General features: G+C 42.0%; 1 protein-coding gene across 1 annotated transcript in view; it reads left to right on the top strand.

Moving 5' to 3' along the window:
• The window catches only part of ythdf2 (YTH N6-methyladenosine RNA binding protein F2), a 34,967-nt gene extending 23,674 nt beyond the window's left edge, over positions 1–11,293 (top strand). Inside the window, exon 5 of the mRNA XM_072501027.1 lies at positions 10,378–11,293. Within this exon, the coding sequence (XP_072357128.1) occupies positions 10,378–10,401 (24 nt within the window). The 3' untranslated portion in view covers positions 10,402–11,293. The remainder of the gene's footprint in view (positions 1–10,377) is intronic.
• Positions 11,294–12,527: the final 1,234 nt, after the last annotated feature.

Raw genomic sequence — 12,527 nt, 5'->3', positions numbered from 1 at the left:
GTGAAGCAACAGTGCTATCCTCTGTGCTACCCAGATAACTGGCTTGGTTGCTGTTTACTGCAGCAGTCGCATTACATGGGGCTAGGAGAATACTGATAGTTAACCTTTATTTTACTTAATTTCCTTTCGCCCAATTTTCTACAGTTCCATCCTACCCTTTCCACCCTTTAGGTTTGTGTGTATAATATGCACACAATCTATTTTGCTTTTACAACTTTCTGAATCAATCATCAAGCTTTGAATGTTCCTTCTTGGGTATAGCAAACGAGTTTGAGTGCAAGTCTTGGGATATCATCTAGAGTCTCGTATAGAGCTAAGTTAGGAAGATGCGTCCAAATGATAAGATTAGCTGAGTGTAATTCTCAATATGCCATAAGTATTCTTGTGCATAAATGAACTGCGTTTTGAAATACAAGATTACTTCCAGTCAGACTCGCTAATATCATTCCTGAGGTAGCAAATGCTGACGGCTGTATTTTATACTATGAAATTTTCCAGTGGAAGCAGCCTAGAAATATTTTGTATTTTTGCTGGGTGCATAATTTTCTTTATTTTTTCATGGGATGTGTGTGTTGCTGGCACAGCCAGCATTTGTTGCCCATACTAATTGCCTTTAAACTGAGGGGCTTGCTGGGCTATTTCAGAAGAGCAGTTAACAGTTAGCTAAAATGCAGTGGGTCTGGAGGCATGTGTACATTGGATAGACCAGGTTCGGGCAGCTGATTTCCTTCCATTTAAAAAAAAATAATAATAAAAATTTAGAGTGCCCAATTCATTTTTTCCAATTAAGGGGCAATTTAGCGTGGCCAATCTACCTACCCTGCTGGGTTGTGGGGGCGAAACCCACACAAACGCAGGAGAATGTGCAAACTCCACACTGACAGTGACCCAGAGCTGGGGACAGACCTCGGTGCCGTGAGACCACGGTGCTAACCACTGTGCCACCATGCTGCCCTCTGATTTCCTTCCCGAAAGGGAACCAGTTGGATTTTTACAACAATCGATGATAGTTTCATGATTATCACTACAGAGAGCAGCTTTTTATAAAAGATTTATTAATACAAATCCCACCAGCTGCCATAACCCCAGAGCATTTGAGCAGGCCTCTGGATTATTAGTTCTGTGACATTACTATTTTGCCATAGAAACTATTTTGCCAGCAACATGTCTGATAATCATAGAAACCCATTACTCAAGTAACCAAACCAAACTGTTGAATATGCCACACCCCATTTTCATGATAGATAGAAAGCATGCTATGTTCCCCAGAAGTGACACCTACCTGCATAATCCAGAGTTCAGATGAGGTTCGCAGACCCAAAGACTGAGAATGACCAAGAGTGTGCAGCGATATTACTGAAATAGCTAAAGATGCACGCAGCAGCAGCAGGCTGCTATATGCTTATTCGGCCAGTGCTACATTTGTAGGGTTATCAGGAGCTGAAAGGGAGTTTTGTACTATTTCCCTGTGCCTATGTGGGTTTCCTCCCACAGTCCAAAGATATGCAGGTTAGGTGGATTGGCCATGCTGAATTGCGCCTTGGGTTGCAAGAAATGGACGGGGGTAGGGTTGGTGCAGACCTGATGGGCTGAATGGCTTCTTTCTGCACTAGAGATTCTATGATAATTCCAACTGTCAGTGATTGATCTACTTCCCCTCCAGCTTTGTGTCGGGCAGGCTAGTCAATTGTCAGTGATCGTCTGAGGTGTTTGCAGACTTGTCTGGCTTGAATATTGGTTACGGAGCCTGCCGCAGGTTTGGTGTGGTTCCACATATTAACATCCATGAACCCAAGGCGTTTTATACAACGTATGCCAGTTTTTTTTTCTCTCTTCCCCACCCAAAACAAAACTTTCCACTTTTTCACTCTTTTCTGAATGCATTGATTCTTGTAATGGTTTGAATTAATAACTGGTGCTGATACCGTAAACAAGTGGCAATTTCTCATGTGTAATTCCTAGCAAACTGTTCTACTGATGTTTTGGAGTCATCATAGCTGTGCATGAAATTCTAACTTCACCTGACACCATCTGGTCAATTGATGGTGATCAAGAGCAGGAGGTCTGGCTGATTTTCCAAACCTAAATGTTGCTTTTTATATTAAAATATTATGCAAGATATCTTATCGCATTGTATATCCCTCATCTGCTCTGAAAGAAACCGGATGGCTTCAGGAACCCAAGGGGTTGTTTTTCTTTTGTGGATTTCCTGGTACCATGGTGGTACATAAATCTAAACCATATTCTCATGAATTTACTTTTATCTCTGGAGGGGTGGGTTGCTAGTTGGAATTTCCCCACCAATGAAGTGACCGAATCAAAATGAGCTCTTTCCAATTCTTTATGCCCACAATATTCAAATAGGACAAACCAGCCAGTAAGAAATGAAGCACAAAAAAACTGGTTTGAAGCCAAGTTACCAAAGCTTGGGCAGCACGGTGGTGCAGTGGTTAGCACTGCTGCATCATCGTGCTGAAGTCCCAGGTTCGATCCTGGTTCTGGGTCATTGTCCATATGGAGTTTGCACATTCTCCCCTTTGCATGGGTTTCGCCCTCACACCCCAAAGATGTGCAGTGTAGGCAGATTTGCCATGCTAAATTGCCCCTTAATTGGAAAAAATGAATTGGGTACACTAAATTTATTTTAAAAAATGTAACAGGTTGGGCACCCATAGTGTGAAGGACATGAATTGGTGACTCCACAATCGTCTGTGCAATTAAACAGCCTGCCAGTGCACTAATGACTTGCGGTTCCAGCCTCAGCAACTGTCAATGCTCAGATCAAACACCTATTTGAATCACAAGAAAATTCTCGGAAGGACATTGAAACTTACCTTTATTTCCGTTGATACTTTTTCTTAAAGTTGAGACTGTGGCTGGAATGCTAATCCATGGGAGTCAGTGTCATCATGTACCATACACATGTGGTCAGTTCATTATATTGCAGTAAGCATATCGTGATTGAAGTTGATCATAGGCGACACAGTGGTGAACTGGTTAGCACTGCTGCCTCATGGCGCTGAGGGTGCGGGTTCGATTCCGGCCCCGGGTCACTGTCCGTGTGGAGTTTACACATCTTTCCCGTGTCTACATGGGTCTTGCCCCCACAATCAAAAGATGTACAGGGTAGGGAGATTGGCCATGCTAAATTGCCCCTTAATTGGGAAAAAAAATCATTGGGTATTCTTAAAAAAATAAAAATTTTAACTATGTAATGGGCTCAGGTGTTGACCATTTGGCTCCTTGAGCCTACTCCGCCGTTCAGTAATTTAATTGCAGCTTTGATTGTGGCCTCAATTCTATTTTGCTGCCCCGGCCAAATAACCTTTGACTCCCTTGAAGATTAAAATATGCCTTGACTGAACTGTGAATATATTCAGTGTTCCAGCTTCTTTTGCTGCCTGAGGAATGAATTCCAAAGATTAGTGACAAAAGAAATTCCACATCAGATGTGCAGGCTAGATTGATTGACCATGCTAAATTGTCCCTTCGTGTTCAATGGTTAGGCGGAGTTACAGGGCAGTTGGCTTAAGTGGGGTGGTCATAGGCAGCACGGTGGCACAGTGGTTAGCACTGCTGCCTACGGCGCTGAGGATCCGGGTTCGAATCCCAGCCCTGGGTCACGAGCATAATGTGTAGAATGCCTTCCCTCTGTTTTCTAAGGTTCTGTGTCCTCCCTCTGTTACTTTCAGCCCCAGGAGTGAATCACACCGTATCCTTTCACTGAAATCTGTCAAACAGAACAGGGTTTGAGGGCAGCGCAGTGGCAGCACTGCAGTCTCACAGCACTGAGATCCCAGGTTCGATCCGGCTCTGGGTCACTGTCCGTGTGGAGTTTGCACATTCTGTGTCTGCGTGGGTTTCACCCCCCATAACCCAAAAGATGTGCAGGGTAGGTGGATTGGCGACTCTAAATTGCTGGGTACTCAAAATTTATATGTTTGAAAAAAGTGGAGTGATCGTTTGGAGGGTCAATGCAGAATCGAATGGCCGATAGGCAATGATGGGATTCTTTGATTTGTTAGAGAAGATGCATATTTCTCTTCTGAGCGCACTCATTGCAAACTTAAGGAAACATGAATATCAGTGGTGTGGGTGGCAGTAATTTGTATGGTTTCATTTGATTTTTTTAAAAAAGTTTCCCTAAGAACTTTAAGCTGTAAATGCTAATTAGTCAGTGAAAAATAAATACCAATCATCCAATACAATGTACCCTTCCAAAATTACAAGGATTACACAAAATAGATATTTGATTTTTATATCAAATTTTCCATAGTACTTGTCTGCCAAAATATTTTAATCTCAGAATTCCTTCCACCGTTATCAAATGAGAGGATTAGTTTCTAAATTTGTTTCAGAAATTATTTCACGTGTCATCATGGAGTCAAATGAGAACATCTCCCCTTTGGCTTGATCCTGAAAATTCTGACAATCTTCTTTAAAATGAAAATGCTGCAGATGTTGGAATCTAAAACAGAAAATGCTGGAAAAATTCAGCAAGTCTGGCAGAAAAGAATAGTTAATGTTTTGAGTCTGTATGACTTCAGAGTCTAGATTTATTTGAATTTAATTTGTAATCTTAAGTATGATATTATTTATTTGTTTACCCTAGGTTCTACCTCCTGGAGGTGACTCCTGGTATGCTTAAGAAAGTTGAACTGAGTGCCATTTTAGTTGTAAAATGCGCGCACAATTAAAACTTGGTTCACCAAAGGCTGTTGAACCATTAGACACTTGTGGTGTGAAATATATACAGCACAATATCAGTAAGACTTAAACAAAAAGGCATTTTGTGGATAGAAAAGTCTCTCCTTTGGTTTCCGATGATTAATTTCTCCTTGCTTTAATGATATGTCTGCAAGAGAAAATGTAGTTTTATGACATTAGACTATAAATCCAACTCGTGCTCTCTCAAAGTATTGATTTCAGAATCCAATCTCACTTTCTTCCCAATTTCTCTCCTGGCTGAACCAGGAAGATATTTTGGAATTGCCTGCAAAATTGGGCCTGGCAAAAGAACCATTTTAATAAATCAGAAGTGGCAATCAGCTTGACATGTGCATCATCACAGGCGATGCATTCTGCAACATGCAATTTGGTGTCTCAGACTAGTTTGCTGGTATATTGAGATAGAATTCCAATAAAGGTATTGTGATCTGTTCTCTGCCAGCTTGAGATGTCTGTACTGCAATTTGCATTTTGTCCAAATAATTGAGCTCTCGAGAATGCTGTGGAGTATGTGAAGTGTAAATGTGCCCCAGGTAAGCAACCTCCTTGTGCTGGCGATGATCACCATTGCATCACCACTGGCTTGTGGGTTTCACATCTGGGGAAGTGCTGTTTTGCAATTTCCTGATGTTTGGAGCTATGTTAAATTAGCTGCAGTGCAGACTGATGAACAAAAATGGTAGTGGTGAGAAAAATTTAAATGTGAGTGATTGGAAGATACAGAGAAAACCGCTCATGAGGGATGTGTCCCAGGAAAAGGACATATGTTGGGATAATAGGAAAGACTAATATAGATTTAATCGCAACTGTATTTTGCTTGCAATGAATAGCTTTCAAATCTGATTGAACTTTGGGGGGGGGGGGGGAATTGGTCTGCGGTATTTATCTTTTTTGTACATTGGAATTGTTCTTTCAAAATATACATTAAATTCTCCCCTACCAGTTTGCAAATTCCCCCGTGTCTGCGTAGGTTTCACCCCCACAACCCAAAGATGTGCAGGTTAGGAGGATTGACCACACTAAATTGCCCCTTAATTGGAAAACGATAATTGGGTATTCTAAATTTAGGGGGGGAAATTTTTAGAAAAAAAAAATCTTTTAGCAATGTGGCAGAGGGTGGCTGGTGGGGAAGGTGAGATTTTTTTTAAATTTAAACTCAGCGAGACGTGATCTTGAATATGCTGCCTGAAAGGATGGTGCAAACATTCTGTGGTAATTTTCAAAAACATAAATAACCAAAAGGGAAATATATGCACAACGATGGAGAAAAATGGGAACCTCCTTTCGGACAGCTGGCACAGGCAAGATGAATCAAATGGCCTCCTCTGTTCTATGACTATGTTGACTTCAAAATTCAGCTTTCTCATTGACTCACTCCCTTCCCCGCTCGAAGGTGTTGACTACCATCTTGTGTGATGTTTGTTTGGGATCACTCCCACCCCACTCTAATGGATAACACAGGAAGGTTGTGTAACATCACACCAGAATGCATAAAAGTACAAAATGTTGTGCATGTATATATGTGCGAATTTACAAAAATTGTAGTGTGGTGAGTGCTTTGTAAACTCATTCAAAACCAATGATCTGAAGCCACCAGTAAATGGCCATCACAAAAAGAACTTTAGTTCTGTGTGTGACCCAAGTTCAATGTTTCTGAGCAGTTGGGCCTGAGTAACATGTACTGAGTAACATGTACTACACGCACTGCCCTGTGAGGCGTACTGGCTAACTGTTCTCTTGTGCCCTGAGACCTTTTTATAGTGTAGATGTGAAATGAATCACAATGAAACAAAGCAATCAAATAATTCTATGCAAAGTAACTTGTTATCCACGGGTCTCGAGTTTATTCACTTTGCCAATAATCAAGTTAGCAGGATTCTGCCTGTGACTTAAGTCTGTGATATTTGCAGTTTTGCTTTTCGGCCTTTGGGGAAAAAGACAGTTGATAGTTTAATACTAACACCATTTCTCTCCTCTCCTCTAAATAGATAGTGAAAAGGAGGTGCAGAAGTGCATGTCACACTTTTTAAAGCCTCCCTGATTCAAAAGTGTATTGGGGTAGAATTGAAGATTGAATGGCAGATTGGGGAATGAAAGGAACGGCAGGATTAAAAAGTGACCACGGTTTCACATAAAATGTTTAGAATTGAGGTTAAGATAGAAAGTTCTTTCAGATAGGGATAGCATTACTGGGAGCTGATTTATTAGAGCCTATTCATTATTAGCATGAACTAAATACATGTCAGATTGGTCGAACCAGAAAGACTGGAATTATCTTTATCTTGTCAGTAGTCTTGAGAAATAATTAGAAAATTAGGCATTTGAAATGACACATGGCAGATACACCTCTTCCCCTCCCCCTCAAAATGTAAGGATCTTGACTCATCCTAAATGGCCATTCTTTACATCACAAACATTCAGAAAGTGACACATGGGTGGTCCTGGACCATCCTACCTGTCCTATACAGTTGTGATGTCTTAAATGCAGTCACTTTTCACCTCAACCCTTTGAACTGTGGAATCTCCATGGAAGGGCCGGCAAATACCTCTTTAATCGCCTTGGCTGGTCAAAACTTGTCCAGGGTGGAATCGAACCCGGGTCCTCAGCGCCCTCATTTTCAATGCGAGATGCCTAACTCTTGTAGCCAGAAATGGGTCCAGCTTTTGACTTCAAGGAATTCAGTAAATCAAGTGTTCATTACATGAACTCACTTGTTCTAGAGGTTTCCTCCGCTGGTGTACAGAAACACCTCCCATCTAGTTCTGTTGTGACATGAATTGCAAATGACTCCCTGGTTCCTCCCCTAATCTATTCAGTTGATTTAGTCAATAAATGCCAAGTTATTCTCCAATGGCAGCATTAAGTTTGCCCTATTACTCATCTAACACCTACACTTCCCAGCAGGGACCACTGATATCAATTAGGAAAGTGCTAGCTGATTTTTCTCACCCTCTGCCTCCATGCCTTTGTTCTCTAGTATCATTCCCTTCCTGCATGTGCAACCCACCTTGCTCCCCAAGCTCAGGATGATTGCACCCTTGTTATGCTGTTTCCTCCGTTGGAAGCACCTATAAAGATGGCAGCTTTTCCAAAATAAAAAGTTGGATGTGAAGAGTTTTGGAGCCTCCTGAGGAAATCTGGCATTGTTTAAGTGCAACTTTGTATTTAATTTCTCACTTGTGTCCAATGATAAAAGAGCACGTACTAGACACAAGTGTCCTTGATAAGTATGCACCTGTCAGGCAGGGAGGAAGTGGTCGAGCGAGGGAACCGTGGTTTACTAAAGTAGTTGAATCACTTGTCAAGAGGAAGGAGGAGGCTTGTGTAAAGATGAGATGTGAAGGTTCAGTTAGGGCGCTTGAGAGTTACAAGTTGGCCAGGAAGGACCTAAAGAGAGAGTTAAGAAGAGCCAGGAGGGGACGTGAGCAGTCTTTGGCAGGTAGCATCAAGGAAAACCCTAAAGCTTTCTATAGGTATGTCAGGAATAAAAGAATGACTAGGGTAAGAGTAGGGCCAATTAAGGACAGTAGTGGGAAGTTGTGCTTGGAGTCCGAGGAGATAGGAGAGGTGCTAAATGAATATTTTGTCAGTATTCACACAGGAAAAAGACAATGTTGTCGAGGAGAATACTGAGATACAGGCGACTAGATGTTAGCAATTCTGGAAAGTGTGAAAAAGATAAGTCCCCTGGGCCGGATGGGATTTATCCTAGGATTCTCTGGGAAGCTAGGGAGGAGACTACAGAGTCTTTGGCTTTGATCTTTGTTGTCATTGTCTACATGAATAGTGCTAGAAGACTGGAGGATAGGAAATGTTGTCTCCTTGTTCAAGAAGGGGAGTAGAGACAACCCCAGTAACTATAGACCAGTGAGCCTTACTTCTGTTGTGGGCAAAGTCTTGGAAAGGATTATAAGAGATTGGATTTATAATCATCCAGAAAGGAATAGTTTGATTAGGGATAGTCAACACAGTTTTGTGAAGGGTAGGTCATGCCCCTCAAACCTTTTTGAGTTCTTTGAGAAGGTGACCAAACAGGTGGATGAGGGTAAAGCATTTAATGTGGTGTATATGGATTTCAGTAAAGCATTTGATAAGGTTCCCCACAGTAGGCTACCGCAGAAAATACGGAGGCAATGGATTGAGGGTGATTTAGCAGTTTGGATCAGAAATTGGCTCGCTGTAAGAAGACAGTGTGGTGGTTGATGGGAAATGTTCAGACTGGAGTCCAGTTACTAGTGGTGTACCACAAGGATCTATTTTGGGACCACTGCTGTTTGTTATTTTTATAAATTACCTGAGGAGGGCGTAGCAGGATGGGTGAGTAAATTTGCAGATGACGCTAAAGTCGGTGGAGTTGTGGACAGTGCGGAAGGATGTTACAAGTTACAGAGGGACATAGATAAGCTGCAGCGCTGGGCTGAGAGGTGGCAAATGGAGTTTAATGCAGAAAAGTGAGGTGATTCATTTTGGAAGGAGTAACAGGAATACTGAGTACTGGGCTAATGGTAAGATTCTTGGCAGTGTGGATGAGCAGAGAGATCTCGGTGTCCATGTACATAGATCCCTGAAAGTTGCCACCCAGGTTGATAGGGTTGTTAAAGCGTACGGTGTGTTAGTTTTTATTGGCAGAGGGATTGAGTTTCGGATCCCTGAGGTCATGTTGCAGCTGTACAAAACTCTGGTGCAGCCGCATTTGGAGTATTGTGTGCAATTCTGGTCGCCGCATTATAGGAAGGATGTGGAAGCATTGGAAAGGGTGCAGAGGAGATTTACCAGAACGTTGCCTGGTATGGAGGGAAGATTTTATGAGGAAAGGCTGAGGGACTTGAGGCTGTTTTCGTTAGAGAGAAGGTTAAAAGGTGACTTAATAGAGGCATACAAGATGATCAGAGGATTAGATAGGGTGGACAGTGAGAGCCTTTTTCCTCAGATGGTGATGTCTAGTACGAGGGGACATAGCTTTAAATTGAGGGGAGATCGATTATAAGACAGATGTCAGAGGTAGGTTCTTTACTCCAAGTAGTAGGGGCGTGGAATGCCCTGCCTGCAAATGTAGTGGACTTGCCAACATTAAGGGCACTTAAATGGTCATTGGATAAACATCTGGATGATAATGGAATAGTGTAGATGGGCTTTAGATTGGTTTCACAGGTCGGCGCAACATCGAGGGCCGAAGGGCCTGTACTGCGCTGTTACGTTCTATTGTTTCATGTTCTGTTCTATTCTATTGAAGCTGGGCCTATAAGTGTGACATACTCGCTTTGCCAACAAGGCCATCAGCAGATTTTAATTGATTGCCACCGATCAGAGAAAATGAATTCTAGGGTTATTAATCACTAATTATTCCAAAATGGAGATGGCCCATATCGTTTGTGCCAGTGTTGAGTCTATACAAGTAATGTTGTTTAAATCCCAACTGCTCCCTTCCCCAAGCTTTTTCAAGAAGAATATTCAAGGATAGTGACCTTGCCCTTTAAAAGAATCTACAGACTCTTCGTTCAACAACTGAGCATGCCATGTTCTAAGCGCATGTAGAGCGTTTTTACCTGAAAAGTTCTCTTTTTAAGTTGTGCTATTTGTGTTTTGGTGTCACTGAAAGTGAAGCCGCTTTGGGAGCTGCGTATTAAACCTTTTCCTTTCCTTTACAGGAACGCCAAGGTCGTGTCAAGTAACAACGTATTCTCTGGAAATGTGACGTCGACCTAAATGTCGTGTCCTGAATTCTCTTCAAGAAATTGAGTGATAATGAAGACACCCCCCCCCCCCCCCCCCCCCGCCCAACCACCGTTCTTCCCGTCCTGTCCCTACCTTCCCACCCACCCTCTTTCATTTTCAGTGAATTCTACGACTTTCAGACTTGTAGTTGTCAAACTTTAATCCTCTTCTATAGAACTTTGGTAACGATAGCAAGAACTAGGTGGGGGAAAAATGTTTAAAAATCCTTTCTCAACAATCGGTTGTGACTTTACAAAGTGGTGCAACTTGTTTTCCTTCTGTTTTAAAAAAAAATTTAAATCAATTTTTGATTTTTATGGTTCGTGGGCTACATTTAAATACATTTCCTTGGGAAAGAAACCAGCTGCTTCACGGCATCCGAAAGGTCATCGCACAGCTGGGTCAGCACGTGGACAGATTCCTTCTCCAACTCAAGTTTAATTTATGGAGCCCAAACTGAAACATCCAGGTCCTTTTGAGAACTGCATCCCACCCCAACCACGTTTTCCTGAAAATGCTGCTCATTTTGTTTCAAAAATGCTCCAGGAAAGAGCTGTTACTTCTCTGTTGTCCCTCCTTTCGTTGCAAAAAAAATTAAATGGTTACTGTTCACAAAAGTTAAAGTGAGCAAGTTTTTTTTTAAAATTGCCGCCAATTAAGTATAAATCCACCTAACTAATAAAGAAGACTGGACTAAAGGAATACTGTAAGGAATTTTTTGGACACTGAACTTTGAAAAACAAAAACTGCTTATTCTTTTTCACTCCTCATCAACAGTGAAAAGCTGGGAATTTGCCCTTCATTATTAATCACTTCTCAGTAATAAATGTGATATCCTGTTCAGCAAAACCATTGCGTTTGTTCGCCTTTTTTTGGTCATTCCTCACTTTGCTGTATTTGTTTTCATGTTGATGTGGTAACAGGCTGTTGAAGATTAGAGGAAGCTAATTGAGGGTGGCACAGTGGTTAGCACTGCTGCCTCAGCCCCAGGGGCTCAGGTTCAATTCTGGCAGTTTGTGTGATTTCCTCTGGCTTTCTCCCACTGTTTAAAGATGTGCAGGTTAGGCGGGTTATGGAATTAAGGTGGGGGAGTGGGCCTAGGGGGGGAGCTCTTTCAGAGGGTTGGTGCAGACTTGATGGGCTGAATGGCCTCCTGCACTGAAGGGATTAGATGGTTAGCCTGATATGCCATCCGTAAAATGCTATTATTAAGGGAGTCTTAACAATGCATTTGGAATGTCATAGTATGTTCATACAAATTCTGTGGTTCTATGGAAACTCCACTCTGCATCTGACTCTTGCCTGCCTGTTAATGTTTGTTGCTAACACTCGGTGCCCAAAATGGACTAAAATTCCTCCTCTTGAATGCAAAATATTCAGAGTGGGGCTGTGATCGGGGAGAGTGTAATCTCCCAAAATTTAGGGAGCACAGCACTGTTGGGTGTGCCAACTTATAGCTGAGATGTTAAACCAAGGTATGTCTGCCTCCTCCGATAAATGTCAGATCCCAAGCAGTATTTGAAGAGGAGCAGTATGGTTCCTGGCTAAAATTTATCCAATAAGTTGTTTGTGTCTAAGGTGGCTTCTGCATTTTCTCCATTACAATACTGCCAACATTATTTAATTAGCTATAATGCACTTTGGAATATATTGAGTCCACAGAAGACACCATATAACATTCTGTCAAATGTTACATTTACCCTGGGTAGTTCCATAAATGTGTTTCAGCTATGTAGAGCATGTTTAGACTGGAGTTATTTTCCTTGAAGCAGAGAAGGCTGAGGGGGGGCCCTGATTGAGGTGTATAAAATTAAGGGACATAGATGTGAAATAACGTTCCCCTCAGTAGAGGGGTCAATAACCAGGGGGCATAGATTTAAGAAATGGGTCAGAGGATTTGAAGAAAACCTTTTTCACCCACAGGGTATTGGGAATCTGGAACTCTGCCTGAAAGGGTGGTAGAGGAAGGAACCCTCAAACATTTAAGATGAGCACTTGAAAAGCCATAGTATACAAGGCTATGGGACAAGTGCTGGAAAATGGGATTAGAGTATACAGGTGCTTAATGGCCAGTGCAGACCGG

Source organism: Scyliorhinus torazame, chromosome 1, assembly GCF_047496885.1.
Source record: "Scyliorhinus torazame isolate Kashiwa2021f chromosome 1, sScyTor2.1, whole genome shotgun sequence".
In the NCBI taxonomy this organism is placed as follows: domain Eukaryota; kingdom Metazoa; phylum Chordata; class Chondrichthyes; order Carcharhiniformes; family Scyliorhinidae; genus Scyliorhinus; species Scyliorhinus torazame.
Note: the sequence above shows the minus strand (reverse complement) of the source record. Positions and strands in the feature narration are given on the sequence as shown.